This window comes from Polistes dominula, unplaced genomic scaffold (genome assembly GCF_049000335.1).
Source record: "Polistes dominula isolate Pdom_NZ unplaced genomic scaffold, Pdom_raw_medaka contig_18, whole genome shotgun sequence".
Taxonomy (NCBI): Eukaryota; Metazoa; Arthropoda; class Insecta; order Hymenoptera; family Vespidae; genus Polistes; species Polistes dominula.
Genome location: NW_028301164.1, coordinates 2,897,347 through 2,922,820, shown reverse-complemented (window position 1 = coordinate 2,922,820; position 25,474 = coordinate 2,897,347). Strand labels below are relative to the sequence as shown.

General features: G+C 28.6%; 1 protein-coding gene across 3 annotated transcripts in view; it reads left to right on the top strand.

The window, feature by feature from the left end:
* The window catches only part of GluRIB (Glutamate receptor IB), a 212,963-nt gene that overhangs the window by 178,361 nt on the left and 9,128 nt on the right, over window positions 1-25,474 (top strand). For all 3 annotated transcript variants that reach the window (XM_089178946.1, XM_015328452.2, XM_015328453.2), the window contains 12 exons: window positions 6,192-6,324; window positions 7,977-8,097; window positions 10,317-10,481; window positions 15,969-16,178; window positions 17,419-17,526; window positions 17,619-17,729; window positions 17,832-17,952; window positions 18,043-18,137; window positions 18,693-18,916; window positions 20,672-20,884; window positions 23,724-23,922; window positions 24,254-24,498. In XM_089178946.1, the coding sequence (XP_089035072.1) occupies window positions 6,192-6,324; window positions 7,977-8,097; window positions 10,317-10,481; window positions 15,969-16,178; window positions 17,419-17,526; window positions 17,619-17,729; window positions 17,832-17,952; window positions 18,043-18,137; window positions 18,693-18,916; window positions 20,672-20,884; window positions 23,724-23,922; window positions 24,254-24,498 (1,945 nt within the window). The remainder of the gene's footprint in view (window positions 1-6,191; window positions 6,325-7,976; window positions 8,098-10,316; window positions 10,482-15,968; window positions 16,179-17,418; window positions 17,527-17,618; window positions 17,730-17,831; window positions 17,953-18,042; window positions 18,138-18,692; window positions 18,917-20,671; window positions 20,885-23,723; window positions 23,923-24,253; window positions 24,499-25,474) is intronic.

The window sequence follows — 25,474 nt, the reverse complement described above, 5'->3', positions numbered from 1 at the left end:
TATTATATCTGGGGGGTATATCTGGGGAAAAGGGGTTAATTCAACATAAAAAAATAAATCGTACAATGTAGAATAAAAATTTTTTTCGTTCTAGGATTTGTTTTTGAGAAAATCGACTTTTAATTTTTGATTTATATATATATATTATCTTTGTTGACTTGAGTACGCCGATGGAGTTTAAAATGTAACTGGGTATGTTTGGTTGGCATCATTTAGACAGTGATAAACGTTCTAGTCGTCGCACGACTCATCTCATCCATAATTCTTGCGTCAACCTTTGGAAAGATGAAGGTGCACGCCTTTTATCTTATCGTAATTGTGCATCACAAGAGAGAACTACTACTACTAGAACTACTATTACTAGAACTACGTATCTACCTTACTCGTATATAAAAATTTCTCTTTATAATTTTTTTTTTCTTTCTTTCTCTTCCTCTTCTTCTTCTTCTTCTTCTTCTTCTTCTTCTTCTTCTTATTCTTCCTTTAACACATATATCTATACATATCTCCGAGTATTTTCTAGTCTGTACGTTGGGAAAAGAAAATTATTAAAAAATGAATAAAAAGAAGAAGAAAAAGTAGAAGGAAGAAAACATTACGACGATCGTAGAACGTTGATGAATAGATGGAATTCATTATGACTGAAGAAAAAGAAAAAGAATAAAAAAATAATAATAATAATACGGTCAAATATGTTCTAATAAATTCTTATTTTTATGTTTACTTTTCCTCGAGAATTTCTTTCCCTAATTTTCTTCTTCTTCTTCTTTCATCATTCAAATCTCTTTCGTTTAGAGAATTCGTTGTAGAAAAAATAAAAAGAAAGAAAAGAGGAAATAAGGGTCGGGTTGAGTCGGGTATCATCGACGAAGTAAATTTGGAACAAAAGTCCGAAAAAAGATTCTGAAGAATCCTTTTTTATTTTATTTTTTTTTTTTTTTGATCAACCTTCTTCTTCCATTTCTTTGACTTCTTTTTACTACTACTTTTATTTCTTCAGTCAGCTAATAGCTCGGTTTTTAAGGCGAGTGTAATGCAGCTTCCTCTAGGGATTAAGGGAGGAAACGGAGTATTCGAGATTGCCCTAGGGATGGTTACGAGCTGGGACGCGCTAATCAGTCCGTTCTCTGTTATTCGGACTAATCAGACTTTTCGAGCATCCTTGTAACGATGTTCCCCATTCCTTTAGCAGTGTACGTGTATCCTTTGGGCAAGCATGATTACGCACTCGAACGATTATATCTTATCTATCATATACATATATATATATATATAATATATGTCTATGTGTATCTCTACATGTATAAGAAAGAAAACAAGTGGGATGAATAGATAATTCGTTTTTCATTTGTTTTTTTTTTTCATTTTCTATCCCGAATTTATTTATATTAAGCTCGCTAATTAGTCTGCAAGTGAAATGAACAAGAAAATGAAGATGAAAAGAAAAAAAAACACTTCAATGGAGTTGCTTATTTAATCAACCTTTAAGATAAATTACGTTTTATTTCTTTTTCATTTCTATTAAAATCTTATTTAAAATTATTTTACATTTCGATCACACAGCTTCTAGTAATTTTGTTTGTTTGTTTTTTCTTTTCAATTAATTTATTTAGGATATTATTAAAATTATTTGATAAAATTTTGTACGTATTTTTTTTTTTTTTTTTTTTTTTTATAAACCTTACTTGTTAAAAAATACTGGATTGAAACTTATGAAAATCTTTTCTACTACTACCAAACCGTGATCGAACCTGAAGAAAAATGAAACTTACTACTAGCACACCAATTTCAAACCAACCGAGATGAATAACGTTTCTGGGTACGCGTTCGACTTCTCGTAACCTATTTTAACTTGCCCTACTGCTAGCAATCGATATTCTTTCATCACTCGACGTTTAATACCAACCAAATAATTTATATAGCAAAAATAATAATAATAATAATAATAATAATAATAATAATGTATATAATAATATACAATTATGAATTTGAAAAAATATATTCAAAGTAATAACAATAATAAATAAAATACACACTTAAGGTGTCTTGAAAAAATTGAAATGGTCCCTATAGTTATCTCAGCTGAATTGTTAATGTCTAAAAAAATTTGTGAGATATTTTCAGAAGAACGGATTATCTGCAAATCTAATTTCAGAAAATATCAAAAACTGCAAACTACGCATATTGTTCGAAAATTAGACCATTGGTAAAATAAATCATCTAATTTTGAAAGAAAAATAACAATAATAATAATAATAATAAAATCTGAGGTATAAAAATATTAATGTAAATATTTGTACAAAATAAAAATACACCTAAGTTGAAAATATTTTCACCTTAAGCTCTGTTATAACGTGGTGGACGAATAATCGCAGCTTGCAGTCGATCGTTCATTGTCATGGTCCCGAGTTAGAGGGATGAGATGATGGTATACACACATATATACATACTTACTACAACCAAACTCGTATTTTGACATTAGTTTCCATCGGTCTCGGTGGTATTCCAGGTCAGTGTATGTTCTCTCTCTCTCTCTCTCTATCTAACCCACATATGTGTGAGTATTTCTGCTTAGTGGGTGGTGGTAGGTAGCGGAAGAGAGGGAGGGTAGATGAGTGGTACTGATGGTGGTGGAATGGTTGGGGTGGTTGGGGGATGAAGGAAGAGAAACCGCAAGCCTCTCGTATGAGGCGGCAGACAGAATTGTTCGCATACCATTCCAGACGAAATGGCGCGTTTGTCCCTGGGGGCCATCTCCGCGTCGCCAACACAACGCCCGTTCTCAGCTTCCTCTTCTCATTCTCGATCATTCCATCCATGTGCCAAACCCCCAACAGCTATACCGATCTTTCGCATAAATTTCATTATCTCTCGATTTTCTATTCTTAACGTTTCCTTTCTCTCTTTTTCCTTCTTTATTTACTTTTTATCTTTCTTTTGTGTATTTATTATTAATCATTGTATATGTTAAAACAGGTGGATAAATAAAATCAGTATAATGATGCTTGTAATTAATTACTAATATATTTTATATAACGTTGACAACACCTACGCTCACATCGGAGTCTTGTAGAAGAGATAAACGCGAGATCATCTCATAGCTTAGGCAATTCTCGCGGTCACGTGATACTCCCACACACATACACACCATAAGAGGTGATTCTTACATGTTTGTGCCTCGCTCTCACACACTCATCTACACACTCATCAATATTTACGTATTGAACTTACTTTGAACTTGGCGAAATTCAAAATAAATTTATCATACATTTTAACGAAGATTCTAATATTTACAATATATTACAGCAGTATGTATATATATATATATATATTTTTTTTTTCAAATTTATTTTATTTTATTTTGATTTCAATTTTTGTATATTCCTCGTTTTGTTAAATAATACTTCGTATGGTTTAAAAATAATAAGACAAAATTAGAAGAATCAAGTGGATAATTATCGTACTTTCCTATTATTTCATTTCCATTTCTATGGATTTTCTTCTTCTTCATCCTTTAGTAATATTTATGCATATTTCGAGGACAAATTTAAATGTTTTTTAGAGATAATATAATAATTATAAATTGTTGATTTTCATTTACTTATTTCTGTTTTATCACTTCTCGTCATATTTGATTTTATTATATCCATTTCCTAGTAAAATTATCTTTTGATTTATAGACGATACATAATATATAATAATAATTATTATTATTATTAATATTATTATTGTTACTGTCTAACATTGTTACTTTTTTAATCCGATCTCTAACAATTTAGTTTTACCTGTTTTTTTTTTTATTTTTTTTTATTTTATTTTATTTTATTTTTTTTTTTTTTTAATTGAGATTTGATTAATGAATAAAACACACGCTCATGGTAATTATTTTTCCTTGTTACTATTATTATTATTCTTAATTTATGGATCACAGGAATTAGATTCAAGAGATAGGAGGATAACGTCATTTCATTTGCTTTGAAGTTTCTATGAAATAACAGATACGAGTTTTGAATCTGACGTAAAGGTAATTAGTCTTGTAATTAGTCTTAATCCTGTAGTCGTTAGAAGATGATTTTCCATTGACACAGTGTCGATAATTAACCACATAGTGGCGAGTCTTATATACGTATTAATGTGCAATAGTAGAAATACTGTAGAATTGAGGACATATTGAATGTCGCTGACTTTCGTTCGTTTGACGATTTTTATAACAGTTCTATGATTACGAAATCACAACTTTAATTGGATCCTTCGTTCCTATGCACGCACATACACACATATATACATATAAGTTTCTATCTGTTTTATTATTCTTTATTTATTCTTATTTAACGATTACCGTTATTCTAAATCGTTAATTACCTTGAACGTTGTTCTATTGATATTATATACTTCGTTTAAATGCATTTTACCTTGTTGCAATAAATTCTTGAAAAAAAAAAAGGATAAATGCATCTTCGATTTTATCAACATGTTAACTTAATGTTAAATTAATTTGTAATTAAAAATATTGATTATAAATACATCGTGAGATTTTTATGGAAATTATTCGAACCATTCTAATTAAAATGTAATATTTTAATAGATATTGTTTTTTTTTTTGTATTATTATTTTTCTTTTAATTAAATGTAAAAAGATATTATAAAAAGAATTGTATTTAATATTTTATCGTGATATTTTAAAAATGTCTCTTTCGTTACTTGCCTATTCATTCATGAGTCGTTTCTGTAAAGAATCTCGTATAAAGGAGAAAGATTAAATCATTTGACGATGGCCAAACAAAACTGTAATATAAAAAAGGATTGCAAGTAACATTTTGAAAAGATACTTTTATTTTTAATTAAATTCATTTCTAAAAAATAAATAACATTATTTCTCAACAAATATAATATATTCCAAATATTATATTTCAGGTAGGTTGAATAATGTATACACTTATTACGAAAAGTTATTAAAAAAAAAAAAATATGAATTAGTCCAAAAATTTAGGATAACTCTTTAGGTGATATAAAAATAGCTAACACGTTAAGGTAGGTAGGTTGGTGTAGGTAAGTTTTGAAGTAGCCTGGCAACTCTTGTTAAAAGAATAAAAATTCACGTTTTCATTCTCTCGACGCATTTAGAAAAAAAAAAAAAGGAAAAAAAAAACCCCCAACCGGCAGTAGTTTTTTGGGTCAGTTACTGTTACCAGATGCATGCGGAGAGTGAGAGAGAGAGAGAGAGAGAGACAGAGAGAGAGAGAAAGAGAAAGAGAAAGAGGAAGAGAGGAAAACGAGTGCTGACACGCGTGGCCAACATCGTGGAAAGAAGGCCGTGCTAGCTCGTTCGCGAAAAGTTCAGAGCACTCGTCGAAATACACACAAGCTGTTTTGTGACGCGCGACTGAGTTATCACCACACACCACCAACCCAGAGTAGGGTCTGAACAACACATCCACCAAAACCTTCTGTGTGTTCATGCTTGCAATTGAAGCTTTTCGCTCTTTAACTCGGTCATCGGTTTTATTGCACATATTTTGATGTCACTAAACGTAAAACAACGAGTTTCACTATGCTAACTTCAAGTTTTGTTTAAATACAATTAATTCAATAAACAAAGATCTTTTTTTTTGCTCTATACTTCTTCCAGATATTTTTTTTTAAAAGAATATTCGTGATCTAAATATTGTTACTAAACATAAAACAAGTTTGAATATGTTAAACTCAAGTTTTAAACGTAAAACAACGACTTTGACTATGCTAACTTCAATTTTTGCTTAAATAGAATTAATTAAATAAACAACAATTTTTGTTTCCTTATTATTTCTTCCAGATATTTATTTTTTTTTTTTTTAAGAATATATTCTTGATCTAAATGTTGAACAAATAATTTAGGTTGACCAAATTAATTTGTTTACCCAACAAATATGATAAATTCATTTGCAAGAGACGAAAATTAACCGGGAGATGCATATTCGAATGCAATTAATTAGAAAATTAGATATTAAAATGTTCTAGAGGTGAGGGAATAAGTTTGAATAAATAATTTTCAATCAACAAGATACATATTTCAACAAATATTACTCAAGAGAAAGTTTTTTTTTCTTCCCAATGGTATAGCAAGTGATTATTTCTGTTTTTATCGTATTTTTTATATTTTTTGTTATTATTATTATTATTATTATTATTATTATTATTTATTTGTTTTACAGGTCTTCTAAGGTTGCAGCAAATTTATCAAACGCTGAAGCCTGGTAACGAGTCTTTTCAAGTGGAAACCGTCAAGAGGATACAAAACATGTCCGAGGCGATCGATTTTCTTCGTAGTCTCGAAGAACTTAATCGGTAAACGTGATTCATCTATATTTCTATTATATATTTTATGTCTTCTTTTTTTTATATATTTTTACAAAATTTCCAAGTTATGATCATCAAAACTATAATTTTCAAATAACACAGAGTTTTTCGTTAGAATAATGTACTTAACAAATATTTCTATCTACTTTAAAACAATTCCATTTTTAGATTACCACGAAACTATTATTTTAGTTTGCGTCAGAATATCATCATGAGATTTAAAATAAACTTACTTATTGTTGTTGCATTTAAATTTTATTTTTCTGCAACACGTCATATAGTTACATCAAGAATTTATTAGAATTTCATTAAATAAATATTTATATCTCTATAAATTTTATTTTTCAAACACACACCATTCATCTAAATTACCATATAACTATTATTTTCAGATACGTCAGAATTTGATTATTTGTTTATGTATTAAAAATTATTATATTCTCATACGTAAAAGAATAATATCAATGATAATAGAGTATAATCAAAATTGCAATAAGATAATCTTAAATATTTATCAATTTTTTTTTTCAATAAAATATCTGTAAAGAAGGAGAGAGAGAAAGAGAGAGAGAGAGAGAAAAACTACTATTAAGATAAAAACAATGATTATCGTTAAGATTAAAACGTCACAGTATCATAATGACAAATGTTTCATACTATTTGTATTGTATTATTTAAATGACAATTTCTAACAATGAAAGTGTAAGAGCATCGATTGCAAAAACTATTATTATTATTTGTTGGATTGGTGTAAATTCAGTGAAGTAGTCGTCTCTGTAGCAAGCCCGTACAAAACCCGTTACCGTTCTAGAACGTAACGCGTCCGTTACGTTTTGTCGAACGACTATCACGCCCGTACGTCCCGCAATTTACTACCGACTACGCATTTGCGGTCTGCGTGCTCCATTTACGCGATGCAGGTAATCAACGATTGACCGTAACCGGGAATTCAAATCGAGCATACGTGACACTTAACGAAAATAAGCATAATGCAAGGTGTGTGTGTGAGTGTGTATGCGTTTAGAAATAATCGATATCGATCAATAAGTATCACGTATTGATATCCGTTCCTATATCAATCGTTTAACCATGTTTCTATTTCCATTTCTATCTCTATCTCTATCTCATTTTCTATTCGATCAATTTAGTGAAACCTCATAGTGTGTGTGATAGTTCTAATCCAAATAAAAACCAATTTTATATCTGTCAGTATTTGAACGTTTAAATACCGCGTTGTTATATACAATTATCAATGATGATGATGATGATGATGATGATGATGATGATGATAATGATGATAGTAGTATACCTAGATACTTCATTATACAAAGTTCGTTTGAAACAATTTCAACAATTTGATTCAATAGTTATTCATTTGGTGTAATTGATCGTTAATAATCATCACCATAACCAAGAGTTAGATTCAATGTTATAATAATAATAATAATAATAATAATAATAATAATAATAATAATAATAATGATGATGAAACGAGTGAACGTAACGAAATATAAATTGATATAATTATCGTATTATATTATATCGAAAGAATTGGACAAACAAAAAAATATAAAAAGAAACAAAGTAATAATGTAAAAAATAGATAATATAGGTTTTAGTTTACGATCTATTTATTTCAGATGGAGCAACAAATACGTAGTATTGGATTGTCCGACGGACATGGCCAAGGATATCGTGGTGAGTCACGTTCGAGACGTCACGCTTGGAAGAAGAACGTATCATTATTTATTAAGTGGACTGGTAAGTTTAGAATTACACGAAGATATTCACGAATTATTACAATAATAGTTAATTATTATAGATATCTTTTGATCTTAAACTTTATTATTAGAAAAACCATTTTTTTTCTTTGTTTCTTTTTTTATTCTTTTTGATTTTTTTCCTCTTTTTTTCTTTTTTTCTTTTCTCTTTTTCTTTTTCTTTTCACTCATCGATCGAATAATTTTTCTTATTTCTCCGTATTATATTATTTGAATGGTTGTTAAAAGTGATCGTTCAATCGTAAAATCGATAAATCACGTTACACTTACAAAAAAAAAAAAAAAAAACACCAACGCTTTATGATTATTCATCGAGGAAATAATTGCAAACAGAATACCTGTAGTGTTGTCTATCCTTGAAATTCTACACGTTTTTAAAATCACATTTTAATTACAAACGCGTAATAATAATATCGACCTGTTTCGCTAGTTGCTTTAACACCTGTATTATTATTTTCCAATTACATTGGTAACAAATAGAAACGCCATTCTCTTTATTATATTTGTATTTGAATGAAATCAAATAATAAAAAAAGGAACCCATTTATGAAAAATGATATACTTAAAACAAGTTCCATGACTAATTTCATCAAATCAAATGTCATTTCCATATCACCTGTAACCTAAAACACGTAACAAGAGTTTAATAATAATAATAAATTCTTAAGTGTAGGACAAAAATTAAAATTACATTTGTTATTTTATTTTATCTCTTTTTAAATATAAATATGGTTAATAATATTTATGACAGGATTATGAATGAATATTATATATATAATTTTTTTGTTAAAGAAAAAAAATTATTATTTTTTATTGTCTAAAATATATCAATAAATATATTTTATTTTATTTTATAATATAATTATAATTTTATTTTTTTAATTTTTATTCTATTATCGAATAATTTATTATTTTAATTCCTATGACAAGATAATGAATGAATATTGTATCATTTTATTTTAAAATAGAATAATTATTATTTTATTTTATAATAGAATGATTTTTCATTTTGAACATAAATTAGTAAAAATAAGTAAATAATGATAATCTTTGTTAAGCAACGTTAATAGAAACCATTTTCTATTCATGGAATTCAGTAATCACTCAAATTCATCCGATATCCTTGAAGTTTCTCAATGCGAAGCTCCTCACGTACCTAGGTAGAATCCATAGTTTCGCGTGTACGATTTAGGGAGGCAGTTTAGGTTCTGTTTAGCGGTTTGAAGCAAGTTACAAGGAGCAAGAGCCATTACGTTCTGTACAACGCTCGAGATACTGGCAATACACTTGTCCGTACATATATATCTAGTTTTGCCTCCTTCTCTTCTCTTCTATTCCTAGAGACTACCATCGTCATTCACCACCCTTAACCCTCGTTCTACAGACGTTTACTAACCCTACTACTAGCATCGTTAAACACCCTAACATACACATATCGATCTTCTCGATAATTTCACCAAAATATCCATTATAATACTAAAACATTTTTTTTTTTCTTTTTTTTTTCACAAATTTTACTCATTTATTTTCAATTATTTATTGCAATTGCAATCATTTCAAATTTAAATAACATTAATATATCAAAAGAAGAAAAGAAATATAATTAAAATATTCGATAACATTCTCCGTTCTCATTTAAAAAACAAATTAAAGTAAGCTCAAAGTTGATGAATTTATTTTGAATTATTCGTGTTGCAAATGCAATCATTCAAAAATTAAATAATATTAATATATCACACAAAAAATAAATGCAATTAAAATATTTCTCATTTAAAAAAAAAAAAAAAAAAAAAAAAAGTTAAATTAAGTTTAAAGTTGATGAAATGACAAAAACAAAATTCCATAAATGATATTGAAAAAAGGCTTCGATTTACAGGTGTAAAAAAAAAAGTTGATCGAATCAAAATTTTAAACTCACTTTTTCTTCCAGTAAAGAACTATTTTCTAAAAAATCTTCCTTTTTATTTTATTTTATTTTATTTTTTTTTTATTTTATACAAACGAGTATAGGAAGTAGTAGTACTGGACAATATTTTTTGTTTCCACCACCAGCACCATTACCAACCCCAGTTTGTTTCTTTATATTTCTTTGTATCTTTATTTCGAGTTGTTTAGTTCTTCTATTTCCTCCTTTCTCTCTCTCTCTCTCTCTCTCTCTCTCTCTCTCTCTCTCTCTCTCTGTTCCTCTCGTGTAATCAGATAATGGACGATCGATGGGAGAGCGAAGTGATCGAGTACGGTGCCATCAACATCACCGGCTTTCGCATTGTGGACGCCACTCGACCTCACGTCAAGGATTTCCTTCTGGGTTGGCATCGCCTAGATCCTGCCACCTATCAGGGGGCTGGTCGTGAATCCATTTCCGTACGTATAAGCACTGCCATTTTTGTCTCCCTTTTTTGCTTTTTTATTTTAGGTTTTATTTTTATTTATTTTTTTTTTTTTCTATTCCTTTAATCCCCATTTACCCTTTTCTCTTTTTTCTTTCTTTTTTTACATTCATTTTGTTTCCTTTTTCCATTTTCCTCCCCCCTATCTCTTTTCATTCATCTATTTCTATCTCTATCTATCTATCTATTTATATCAATCTCACTCGATTTCAATAAAAGGGTTCGCTTTCATGTATTCTTTTTTTTCTTTTTTTTTATTTAAATCCCTTTTCGATGTAATATTAACGCGATACTCGTTTTCAAAATGAATTTTTTATCTCTCTTTTTTTTTCTTTCTCCTATACATTCTCTCTCTCTCTCTCTCTCTCTCTCTCTCTCTCTCTGTCGCATAATTTTTTGCTTTCGACAGCTTTCCATAGGAGTGCTCATCTCTGCTCTATGATTTATATATATGTAAATTCAACATTGTATGATTACGTTTATTAAAAAGTTACAAAATAATTTCTATGTAAAAAAGGGATATTTATGTTTTAGAATATTCTTTTTGTACGTTCAATTCGTTCGTATTCGTTGCATTTCGAGTAGGAGATTGAGAGAGAGAGAAAGAGAGGGTTGAATAAATTAGTTTTTAAACAACACACACTACTATAATATTATTGCAATTTCAGAGAAAACAATGAGAAACTCGTAACGATATTTCATTCATTTCTAAAATAAAATCAATATCCTTTTTTTTTTATTTTCTTTCTTTTTTTTGTTTCTTTACATCAATTTTCAAACTTTTTATCGAACGTTAATAAATGATACGTATTGTATGAAATTTTTTTTTCTTTTTTTTTTTATATATATTTTTAATTTTTATCATTTTCCTCCATCAGCGTGGTTTTGCTCGAGTGTAAATGAATTTTATTTTTCATCTATCTCTTTGTGTATACTTTTGTATTCATTTCCAACGTTTCTCTTTATCTTTCATTTTATTCTTTCTTTTTTTTTAATTTAAAACATCTTTTACATTATTTTTTTTTTCTATCTTGTTGCTTTTTTTCTCTCTCTTTTTTTTTTTTTTTTACAAAGATACAGTCAGTCCCACGAATTGATATCGTTGCTTTTGTATTAGGATAAAAATATCTCATTCATCTTTTTTCTGTATGAAGTAATTTGTTACAAATGAAAAATTTTTGTTCATACGAACCAAAAGAATTCTTTGTATTTTTTTTAATTTTCATATATATATTTTTTTTAAGTCTAAATTTTCGTCATGGAAATAATAAATAAATTTGGAAAAAAATAAAAGCTTTATTCTATAAAAAAAAAAGTTGAAAAAGTATATTATATATATTTATATTTTATTGATATATTGATTATTATATTAATATAAATTTTATATATACTATAATTATTTTATATATAATAATATATATATATATATATATATATATATATATTATTGTATATTCATATATTGCATTTATATTATATTTATATTATAAATTATATGATATTTTATTTATTATATTTTATTTATATTAATAAAAATTTATGACAAATTTATATTAAATTAAAAATTATTATATTTTATTTATATTATAAAAAAAAGGTTAAAAAAATATATTATATATATATATATATATATATATATATATATATATATATATATATATATATATAAAGTTATAAATATAAAAATTTAAAAATAAAAATAAATATAAATATAAAAAGAAAATCAATGTGAGATTTTGTTTCTATTATTATAAATGAGACAAATAATCTTGACTTTTAGAAAATAACAAATCTATGGACAGGTAATATATCTATGATAAGTGATAAATCTATTTCAATACGATACATTTACTTGTTCTACTTTTTCTCATCATTTTTCCCTACTTTGCAGTTTTTCCTTTCAATTTTACTTTCTTTTTTTTTTATTTTCCTTTTTTGTTCTCTTCTTCTTCTTCTTCTTCTTCTTCTTCTTCTTCTTCTTCTTCTTCTTCTTCTTCTTCTACTTCATTTCTCGGTCTTTTCCTTTTCTTTTTCTTTATCTTTTTTTTTTGTTTCTACGTTTGTTTCCCTCTAGCTTTTTCCCTTTGTGTATATCTCTCGAGAGGAAACTCGTGTTCGCGCTAGCCAACGACCCTCGACTACCTTCGAGTGGTCCAATTTGGTCTCAAGCGACCAAAGTCTCGTCTTACCTTGTCTTCTACTACTTTGCACAGTCCAATGCCCAAGATAATATGGCAAAAGTTTGACTTCTACTACTACTACTAGTAGTGAAAGAACGAACGAACCAACGAAAATCAAACAAACTATCTTTTCCTTACCTTTTCTTATTTTTTTTTTCTACTTTTATTCTTTTTTATTCTTTTTCTCTTTCTCTCATCCTATACCGTTGGATACATAAATGAATACTATTTTATTTTTTACGTATATAGGATAAACGCATAAAAACACATATATATATATATCTGTGGTTGGTTGTTCACAGATACACTTCCAACAATTCAAATTATTTTTATCATACACAACTGGGAGAATATTTTTCCCTTTACCATACTCCGTATCGTTAAAAAAAAAAAAACTTTTTAACCAAAACAACCTGATATATATATGTAATACTTATTTTTCCAACTCTCAAATATGTACAATCAAAGTAGAGAATGAGAACAAAATAAAAAGATAGAAGAATGCAAAGTAAAAGATAATGTTACATGGTTGTTTACCAACATAATTACTTATTTATGAAACATGTATCGTAGTTAACGTAAACAACATAATTACATTTTTCTTAGATGAGTTTTTTAATTAATAAATAATTTTTTATATTATGTTCTTTTTTTCTACGTTATAACATAATAATATTTTGTTCCAATTCAAAAATATTATATTACATTTTAAGTAGCGAGTAGTACTACTATGATAAGCTCAGGTAAGCGAAAAGAAAATTGGCTGCTGACGCAAGCTCGGTTTCGTGAAACGTGAAAATTACGAAAATAAAAAAAAATAAATAAAAAAATGAAAAACAAAAAATAGAGAAATAAAAAGAGATCCTTATTTTTGTAGAAAACACGTTAGATATCTCGTTTCGAGGTCAAATAGAAAATGAAAAATATATATATATATATATGTGTGTGTGTGTAGTGAGGTAAGCATAAGATTGTTCTTTTTATATTTTTCATTATTTTTTTTTTCTTAAATAAAATAACGGAGCACGCTTATAGTTGTGAAAAATTATTATATAAATATAATTTTTTACAAATTTATTGAAATTTGTTGAACACTGGGTAGAGTTGGTAATCATAAAACTAAAGTCCTTAATCCCTTTTAATAAATTCTTTTTTCATTTGTGTAATACGAAAATAGAAGAAAAAGCACACAAAAAAACTGGTTTTTTTTTAACATTATAACGATTTGTTGTTAATTAAAAATAGAAAAACTAGGTTAAATGCAATAAAGTAAATGAGAATTATTTACTGTATATAAGAAAATATATAGAAAAAAAGCTTATCATCGTGAGTCGTTAATTAAAATGAGAAATCAAGGTGAAGATATTTTTTTGTTGAAAATGTTTTGATCGCTCGCGAATACTTTAACTCATTTCAAATTTATTAACCATTTGAGCAATTTCACTTGAATGAAAAATAGAATATTATCTGTTGAATGCAACGAAGTAAAAAAATGTATCATTGAAGAATAATATAATACACGGAAAAATATGTATGCTGTATATTGATACGAGTATTTCTTACTTTTCTCCCAAGTAAAATGAGATTCAAGTGTACACATGTTTTTTATCCCCCAATCATGAATGCACGTATGAAATGTAAAAAAAAAAAAAGAAGAAAAGGTATTTTCAGAAATGATTTTTCGAGAATTAAAAAAAAAAAAGAACTTAGAAAACTTGATTGAATGCAACAAAATGAATTAACAAATTAACATAAAAATATTTATCTTCATTGGTGCACAAGTACTTTCTCCCTCTCTACCCTTAATAAAAAATAATACACATGTTCGTTCTTTATTTTTATTTATTAAATTTTAATCCTTTTCAAATGAATACACGTATAAAATTAAATTAACCTATTAACATTGATTTTATTAATTTCCAAAAATTGATCAAACTCATTTGAAATGTGAGAAAATGTAAAGAAACAAAAAGTTTGAATTGTGAATTTGGACAAATGTAGTTAAAGTAATAAAATAATATTATCGTATATTTCTTATTCTTAAGTTTTTTTGGGGAACAGATAGTGAAGTATAATAATATAAACTGAGGATAGTTCTCTGGTCATGACTATAATACCATAACACCAAGAATATCCAACGCGATCGAGGGTAATATCGATTTGGCAAGCATTCCTTTTTGGTAACATCTTCGAAGAAAAATACTCGCATTGTCGTGAATGCTTTTCTCAGCGAAAGCAAGAGGAATGATCGTGCTTTTGCCATAGTTTTATACGATATAGTATAGTAGTATATACACACACACAGTAAGTGGAGTAAGATCCTATAAGGAAGAAAACGAATACTCGGGTTGTGTTTCCTAACACGTTCGTAACACAGAAAAAGGGTGAAAGCTGTAACTTTAGGAAGAAAGAAAAAAGAAAAAGAAAGAAAGAAAGAAAGAAAGAAAAAGAACATTCGCGATCTAATGCAACGATTATCGTACTCGATCTTTATGTTCGAGGAGAATAGTAATCGTGCTTTCCCAATTTTGGCTCAGAATTCTTTATTTCCTTTCCTAACTGTGAGAAACCTTTTAACATATAAGGATTTCAACGTGAAGAATTATTTCAATGTGTATCTTAAAAATAAATTTATTTTAATCATATATTATATTATATTATATATTACTAATATATATTTATATATTGATAATAAATAAATATTATATAATAATACATTATTAATATAATATTACTAAATAATATTATATTATATAATATTATTTTATATACTATTAAAATATATTTATAAATATATTATATTATAAATAGAATTATTTTATTATATAATAATTAATTATATATATATTATCAAAATAACTCTATAAAATATTTTATGTAATAAAAATAATTATTAAAAGCTTATTATATCAATATATTATAATTTATTTAAATAAACATATTCTGATAAATTATTTTCCAAAATTTCTTTTATAACATTTAAAGAATATAATAGAACTGCAATATGGCTCATTAATAAACAAATTATTATAAAAATTTAATTTAAACAATAAACAATATTCGTATGCATAAATTATTATTTCAAAGAATTAAAAATTGAATAATAATAATAACGATATAAATTATTCGAATAATAAAATTAATAATCTATCATTTTTCTCTCTTTTAATTGAAATTTTTTTCCTTCTTTTTGATCTGTTTTTTTTTTTTTTGGTTTCTTTCCTTATCAATAATTTAATTGTCGGTAATATTATTTTTTTCTTTTTTTGTTTCGTTGCCAGGCGCAAGCAGCATTGATGTACGATGCCGTTTTCGTTCTCGTTGAAGCGTTCAACAAGTTTCTAAGAAAGAAACCTGATCGGAACAACGTTAGACGAACCGGAAACAGCAGTCAGCCAACCAACGGCACGAGATCACTTGATTGCAATAATAGCCGTGATTTGGTTACGCCCTGGGAAAATGGAGATAAAATATCGAGATTTCTTCGTAAGGTACGTCTCTCAATAAATTTTGATTATTTATTAATATATTCATTATAATTTTAAATTATTATACCAAAAGAAAATAAATTCTAATTAATAACTGATAGACAGATAGAATCCAATTGTTTAGTTTTTGAAAAGAAAAGAGGAAAACAAATTTACTAATTTAATTTATAAGATTAAAAGTGTGGGACAAAATTTCTTTTCATCGTATTTTTAACACGCGTAAATATTTTTTTCTAAAGGGTAATGGGGATGGAAAAGTTTTTCGAACATTGACTGTATCTTTTTATATATATATATATACTTGTGTGTGTGTGTGTGTGTGTTTAAACAAATTATGATTCTAATTTAAAAAAAATTATATTTAGATAGATCGGAGAACTTTTCTGTTTTTGTTGTTTTTTTGTTTCGCATATACAAACATTTTAATTAAGATTCAAAAGTAGGAGAGAGCTAGTCATATTTTTAACACACGCAAACACGTAAAGTTTCAAACATTTGAACGTGTAATTTATATTTTTTTTCAAGGGAGATAAAATTATAGTTACCAATTATAAAACTAGACGGAAAGAAAGATCAGACACTTTTTTGTTCAATTTTTTTCTTTTTTTTTCTTTTTTTAAACTTTCAAAATCAACGAACTATAATTTTCAAACTAAAATACGTGAGCGTGGTCGAATTCGAAAAATTTACAACGAGAATCGTATTTTTATTCGATAAAAATCAAATTTTTAAGTAGACGACGAATAAAATAAAGATTTCGAATTTTCTTCTTTTCTCAAATGTTAAAGAAAAGGACATGGAACATGGTTGAAAATGTAGAAACGGGGGTGAATTTGGTTGTCGAATTTCTAGTAGGTGGATTTTCGATTTGTCGCAAATATCGGACCACCGAAAATACCATGGACCTTATCCTTCCGACATATTCCTGACAGTGACAGTAATTGCCGACACTTTCGAACTGCTAACGGAATTCCTATGGGGGTTTCGTTCACCCTGGTGAAATAGTCAGTATTATATGGATACCCTTACGTCCGAAGTCGCTTCCTTAGCATTCTTCTTGTGGTACCTAACATAAAACTTGTCGATATCAGCAAAGAAATCCTAGCTACTTGAAAAAAAAAATATCCTACCAAAAAAAAATCACATTTTCTTACATGCCCCCTATTTCCAAAAGAAGAGTCTTTGATTCTTTTAACGATTTCAAAAGATTCAACGACAGATATTGATCTCATATTATTTTCAGGTTGAAATTGAGGGATTAACTGGAAAGATACGTTTCAACGATGACGGTAGAAGACAAAATTATACTCTTCACGTTGTTGAAATGACAGTCAACAGTGCTATGGTTAAAGTAAGAATTAAACTTGAATACCCTTTAAATTTCTAAAGAAATATTTCAACATGTATGGTTTAATTTTTTTTTTTTTTTTTTTTTTTTTTTAGGTAGCTGAGTGGACCGATGAAACTGGATTTCAAACGATAGCAGCTAAATATGTCAGATTACGTCCCCACGAAATAGAAAAGAACAGAACATACATCGTAACAACGATTGTGGTAATTTCCATTTACTTTACATAAAAAGAAAAAAAAGCAAATCAGTCACTTAATTATCCATAATATTATATCAATACGACAAGTTTATTTTTAAATGAACAGGAAGAACCTTACATAATGAAGAAAAAATCCGAGAATGGTGAAGCACTTATTGGCAATGACAGTTACGAGGGTTATTGCAAAGATCTCGCTGAACTGATTGCTAAAAAACTTGGCATAACGTGTACGTATTATTAAACCAAACCAAGAAAAATATAAATATATAATAATCTTTATTTTTATGAGTAACTATGAATTATACAAATTTTTTCAGACGAGTTGAGAATAGTAAAGGATGGAAAATATGGTACCGAAAATCCCGAGGTACCAGGTGGTTGGGACGGAATGGTCGGTGAACTCATTAGAAAGGCGAGTACCAAAATCCTTCGGTAATGCGTACGAATTCAATGAAAGAGAGAACGAGAAAAGCTCGTTTCCTGATAAACTTTCTCTGGAAGAACTTGTCGAGTGGCCCGATCTAATTCGACTACCACACGAAAGAGTTTGGCTATTGATCCTTGCCAACTTTCATGGAACCAACTAAAAGGGGCTGTTTTATCGCACGGTTGAACGTTCTAACGACATCCAGTAGATGACTCGAGCTTGCAGCTAGCAAGCTCACCCTCGTCTGGGGGGTTGAAATAGAAAGAGAGAGAGAGAGAGAAAGATAGATAGAGGTATCGAGCTACATCTATTGGATGTTACTGAAAATGAAACAACCCTGAAACGAAAATCATTTTAACTTTCTCACTGATCCAACGTTGGTATTTTTGTGTTTTTCCTAAACAAACTGTTACTCTCTCTCTCTCTCGTGTCTTTTTAACATCTATGAAAAATGAATAATATCATTAAAAATATTCTGTTTAAAATACTATTAACGATATAATTATTATTATTATATTAAATAATTGACATATATTTCAGGAAGCAGACATTGCCATTGCTCCAATGACGATCACATCAGAACGGGAGCGCGTGATTGATTTCAGCAAACCCTTCATGTCCCTCGGTATCAGCATCATGATAAAGAAGCCCATCAAGCAGAAGCCTGGGGTCTTCAGTTTTCTCAATCCGCTGAGCAAGGAGATCTGGGTGTGCGTCATCTTCTCTTACATCGGAGTGTCCATCGTCCTATTCATAGTCTCGAGGTGAGAGACGATAATACTGAGAACCTTTTCTCTACCGCCACACCCCATACAACGCTATACATAACCCTCCCCTTGTCCTTCCCACCTGTCTTTTTCCTTTTTCTATTCTCTCTTTACACGTAGACCTCGTGTAATATCGTCCATGTATCTGTCCAATACAAAATCCAAGCGTCCTCGTTCTCTTTTTGGATAACTTTTACTCCCCTGAGTAGATAAAGTCAGTACGTAGTCGGACTTGTTAAGGAGTTTGATCGTATCAAGGCCATACACCTTCTCCAACCTTCTCACGATTAAAATAGATACGATAGATATGCGTTGTTAAATATTTATTATATATTTTATATTATTTTGCATTGTTTTACATATTTTAATAATTTTTCGTTAACGTATCCAACTATTTTTTATTTTAATATATTTAAGAAATTGGTTTGATCAATATTTAAATTTATCTGTTATAAAATATTAAATATATCTAATATTTTCTAATATTTCTTAATGACCTATAATTGCTATAACTACTAGAAAAAGTAATTACAAGTTAACAAAATGAATTTCTATTGTTCCAACAGTTAGTACTATTCAATTTAACTTATATTATCTTTTTCTATTTTTTTGTGTGTGTCATCCCTTCTCTTAGGATTGCCTTTGTTTTTTATATTTTCAGTTATATTCCTGCTACAGCAGAATATTGTTACTTGACAAAGGTAGTAGTAGTTGTAGTAGTAATACCCTCACTCTACTCTTTCTCCTTTCATAGGAAACGCAATTAAACGATAGTATTTTTATTTTCTTGCCAGGAAAAGAGAGTGGTGGGTGCTTCTCTCTTCTGTAGAGAAGCACGACGCTTAAAGTGCCGCAGTTACGTGCACAGCTAGTGCAATTACGCGTGCATTTATCGCGATTCAGTGGTCATATTATGCCACACCGTGCCGACGATAAATTCCCCCACTGCACATACACACACACCCCCTTCTTCCTCTTTCCTTTTTATCCCTTTTGCTTTTATTTCAGACCCGAACGCGAGGTATTTGCGTTCCTTATCTATTCGCGTGATTCTTTACCTAATGAAACTAGGTTCCCTACGATAAATGAAGTCGAAGATCTTGATAACTTACACACCCCATATTACCGCTAATTTCAGTGTTAATTCGACTTTAAAAAGGAACGCTCGATATTTAACGCACTTTTTCTTTTTCCTTTTTTTTTTCATTTAAACGATTTCTTTCTTTATTCTTTCAGTCTTGTTATTAGCATCTCGAGTATTTAATTAATTGAAGACTTTGAATTGTTTATTAATTTAAAAAATAAAGATTATTTTCTAAAAGGCATATTACTTGTTAAATCGTTTAGAAAAAGTTGTAGATGACAATGGAAGTTATTTCCATTGAATAAAATAAATAATGTAAAAAATAGAGCTTTTTGTTTTTTATTTTTATTCAACGCCCATTTCATAGCTTCCAATCTATTTTGATTTAAAAACAAAATCAATTTCAAGTGCATTCTTCAACAATTTATTTTTTAATTTAAATCCAATTTGAAAATTCAATCAATTTCAAATTAACTTTGTACAATTTTTATCAATCATTTTTAAATAAAATATAAAACAAACGTTTCCAATTTTATTTCAAAGATTTTGAAAGAACTTCATATGACTTAGTTTTTATTTAATTATTAAAAATAAATATATAAGTCAAATTTGCACTTAATATATTTGTTAGTTTATGCTGTTTGATTAAATAAATAAAAATTGTACAGATTTTCACCATACGAGTGGAGAGTATTGACGATAAGCGGAAGTGGTGATCCATCGATAACCGGAAGAAATGATCCAAGTTTACAACACCCTCACACGCCTCAAGGTTCACCACACATACAAGCATCCAGTATGGCCAATGATTTTAGTATCATCAACAGTTTATGGTTCGCTTTAGCTGCGTTCATGCAGCAAGGTTGCGACATATCACCCAGGTAATATATTTATTATTAAACATTTATATTTAAATGAATACCAAATATTTTTTGTTCTTTTTTATATAAATTTCAATTAAAAGTATTGTTTTTAATTATTATTAGTTAAGTTTTTAAATTACTATGAGTACTTATGTTAGTAATATTATTATTTTATTTTAAAATGCATCCCAAATATTTTTTTTTTTTTTTTTTTTTACAAATTTCGAATAAAAGTATTATTTTTAATTAATAATAGCTACGATTTTAAATTATTACGCGTACTTATGTTAGTAATAATAGTATTTTATTTTTAAACATAATTACATAGGAAAATTCGCAAATATTACCGTGTTGTTAATAGAACAAAAGATTAATTAATAACCTTGTATATATATATTGGTAAGAAAATTGTCTTCTCTCTCTTTCACTCTCTCTCTCTCTCTCTCTCTTTCTCTCTCGATATTTTATTCGCATTTAAAATAAGTCTTTAACGTCTTCATTGAGTTAATTATAGACTTTATGCCTTTCGTCTAACATTTTCATTTTCTTCCTGAAGACGAGAGAGTATATACATGTATTTTTTAGATATATATATATATATATATATAAATGTATATGAATATATAAGTGTATATATAAAGGCGGGAAGAGAGAATAGCACCCTTTGACCAAGTCAACTCGAGCGTATACTCGGTTAATAGGATGAATTGAGTAAAATTCAAAACTCTCTTTTACTTTCTCACTCTCTGACTCTCTTTCGGATCTTCAAATTTTGTATTATAAATATTTCATACCTTCTCTTTCTCCTCTCTTCTTCTTCTTCTTCTTCTTCTTTCTCTTTCTCTTATTCTTCTTCGCACAATACATAGATACTTAAATACGTATTTTCTAAATAATTAGCCGAAAAGCTGATTGCAAGGGATTTAAACAAAAACAAAATACAAGAAAACGATGATCACGTAGAAAATAATTATAAATAAGAATTAAAACAATTAATTTACATATTAACAAGACAAATGAATGTAATTATCTTAACAAACGAAATGATTATAATTGTAAAACGTTAAAAAGGAGATTAAATACGATTTTTTTTTTTATTAGATCAAAAACTATGACTTTATTTGTTTCTTATTTTGTATTTAATCTTCGTTTTTTTTTGTCTCTTTTTCTTTTCTATTTTTCTTTTTATCGTTGGCCTTGCGTAATAATATAATTCAACGTAAAAAAGTTTCTAGAGTAATCGGTTTCTACGAGAATGCCAACAACAAGGTAGCCAATCCTTTCGTTATTCTAGTAGCACCCCCGCAAGTAGCAGCTCATTTAAATGAGCGTGTTGTGTTTCCGTGCTCGAATGAACAATTTTTCTCGCGACACGCGGCTCACGACCGAGGTCACAATATTTTTCTTTCTTTCTTTCTTTAAAAATTGCTTCTTTTTCTTCTTCTCTTTCTTTCTTTATTCCCTTTAATCGTTAAAATTCCCTTCTTGTATTTTCTTCATTATTTTTCTTGACATTTTTTCCTCTCTTTTCTTAAATTCAGAACGTACGATTAAAGCGCCTAGATGTCTGGAGATCTGTTTTATTTTTTCTTTTTTTTTTTTATTTTCTCGATTAAATAACGAAAAAAATATAGTTAATAAAAAAAAAGAAATTTAAAACACGATAGACGTTCGTGATGATCATTTTTTATTATCGATCAAAGATGCAAACAAAAACAAAACAAAAAATAATAGAAAAAGTAAAACGAAATAAAAAAATAAAAAAATGAAAAAAAGAAAAGGAAAAGAGATGGTGGTGGTAGTATAAAGGAATCTTTGTTAACGTCTAAAAAAAAAAAGAAAGAAAAGAAAAAAAAATAGAATGTGTTCGAGAAGGAAAAGAAAATAAAAAAAGATATTTATATAGGTCAAAAGTTCGAACATATTTTTTATTTCAAAGTTTCGTGAAAAAACGTTCATTTACTCAAACACTTAAAAAGTGCGTGCGCATAACCCTGGCACTCCTATCTCGTCATCCACGTTAAAAAAAAAAAAAAAAAAAAAAAAGATAGAAAGAGAGAGAACAAACGCGTGCTTATTTCGAAACTAGGTCTCAATTAATTTACATTCCGTCGTAGTCGAGTGGCCACCATAGCAAACGCCGCCACGAATCTAACGCGGCAGGCTCCTTGATTAATGGTTTAAATATTCCTACACCCCACCACCCTACCCCTCCAACCCTCTGGTTACGATATGAATTGTAAATTTTTCCCGGAAACTTATGCATCCGTCGTACCAGCCCTTCTTTCTCTTTCTCTTACACGCACACTTTCGTTTTTTTCCTATTTTTTTCTTGCTCCCTTAAACACCAAACCCTCCTCCTATACCACCCACCCACCTCACTCTTATTCTTTTTCTTTTTTTTTTTTTTCATCTCAACGATCAACCATCTTCTTATAAGGAGAATCATCCGTTATTAAATATGACTGAATATTTTTTCGCATAATCCGATTTAACGTCCTTCTTCAATCTTTTTTTTTTCTTCTTTTGGAGGGAGAGCAGGGTGGGACTTGAAACTAACTTCGAATGAAGAAAATCCCTACGTTAGTAGTGATGAAATGTGAATCCTTCTTTTGTCCGTAGGATTTTATCGAGAGTCGCATGAATTTTAAGATATTTGATTTGATTCGATTCAATTCGATTTGATTTGATTTAATTTGATTTGGAAAGACAGAAGACCAAGATAGTATAAAAAGTATAGATCAAAAGAATAAAATTAGTATTATTATTATTTTTTTCTTTTGGTTATTTGTCATTTTTACCATGAGATCATTTTGTTCAAACTTATTTGATATATCGAATGAAAAAAATAACTTAGGTCGATATCCGGAAGAATAGTTGGAAGCGTTTGGTGGTTCTTCACTCTTATCCTGATATCATCTTATACCGCAAACCTTGCCGCATTTTTAACGGTTGAAAGGATGGTAACTCCTATAAATTCACCGGAAGACCTTGCCTCGCAAACGGAAGTACAATATGGTACCTTGTCTTCCGGATCAACCTGGGACTTTTTTCGTGTAAGTAATCGTCAAAAATGATCTACGCTATGACGAATGATTAATTAACACCCATTTTTCTTTTTTTTTTATTTTTCTATATCGTTCATTCAATCAATATAATTCTATTTTAATTAATATTAACACTTTAATGGCCGCTCACACAACATGTGTGTGATAACCGGAACACATTGGCTGTTATTTTATTTATAACTTTATATATATAATTCTTGAAAAATATTACCGGTCTTCTGATGACGTTTGACTGCGTACACGTGTAGCCATTAAAGTGTTAATTAAAATATATTTTTATATAGTATTTTATTAATAAATAATTATTTATTCATCGTAGAAATCTCAGATAAGTCTCTACAGCAAAATGTGGGAATTCATGAATTCACGTAAACACGTGTTCGTTAAGACTTACGATGAAGGTATAAGAAAAGTCAGAACTAGCAAAGGAAAATACGCATTATTGATAGAAAGCCCTAAAAACGAATACATCAACGAAAGATTACCCTGCGATACGATGAAAGTTGGACGAAATCTTGACGCTAAAGGTTTTGGCGTTGCCACACCACTTGGTTCACCTTTGAGGTAAGATTGTCTAATAATTTTCGAAATAATTCGAATACCTAATTTCCTTAGATAATACAAAATACCAACACGTATTAGTGGTAATTAACATTAATGAATTTTCATTTTACTTGATGAAATATTAGAGAAGCAATTAAGGAAGTTTTTTTGTGTCCTCTTCGAGAGTAAAGCGAAGTATCTTTCCTGTTGGTTGGGACACTTTTTTTTGGGTATTCTAAAAAAAGTCGGTAGGTGGATAAGTGGGTGGATGGGGGAGATTTAAGGGAGAGGATAGGATGAGCCGCGCGTCATTACGCTCAATTAGCATAGAAAAACGTAGTGCATACCCCCTTCTTTCCATATCATTACCTTTAGGTTCTTTAACATGGAAGCGCACTTCACTTCCTTTTATCGTATTTCCCTCACAACTACCACTACCACCATCATCATCATCATCCATACATTTCTACCATTATTCGTTTAAAGGAAAACTCCGAACGCGAACTTTTTCTAAAGATTCCTAGATCGTTATGCAATTGATCATATATACATATATAACATTCTTTTTTATTCTATTTACTTTTTATTATACATAGGGAGAATTCTTTTTATTCTTTTTTATATATTTAGCTCGTCAATTGATCCTGATTAAAAAAAAAAAAAATAGAAGAAAAGAATTCTCCTACTTTTTGTCCGATCTTTATCGAATCATTCGAATCGATCCAGATTTGATTTTTATCCGCTAACTCGGTTGAATCTGATTTACCTAAAACCATCAGGTTGTCTGTTTGAAAGAAACGAGCCATCTATTCGTACGCTTTTTCATCCCAATTTTCCTCAACCTCCTCCTCCACCTCCTCCTACTCTTTCTATTCGTTAATCAGATTTATCTTGAAATCGGATTCCATTACCATGAGCGAGCTTTTCCCATAAATACCAAGTCTAGCACTTTGAAGAATCTTTATATCCTTTAGTCAAGAACGATCATTAGATAAAG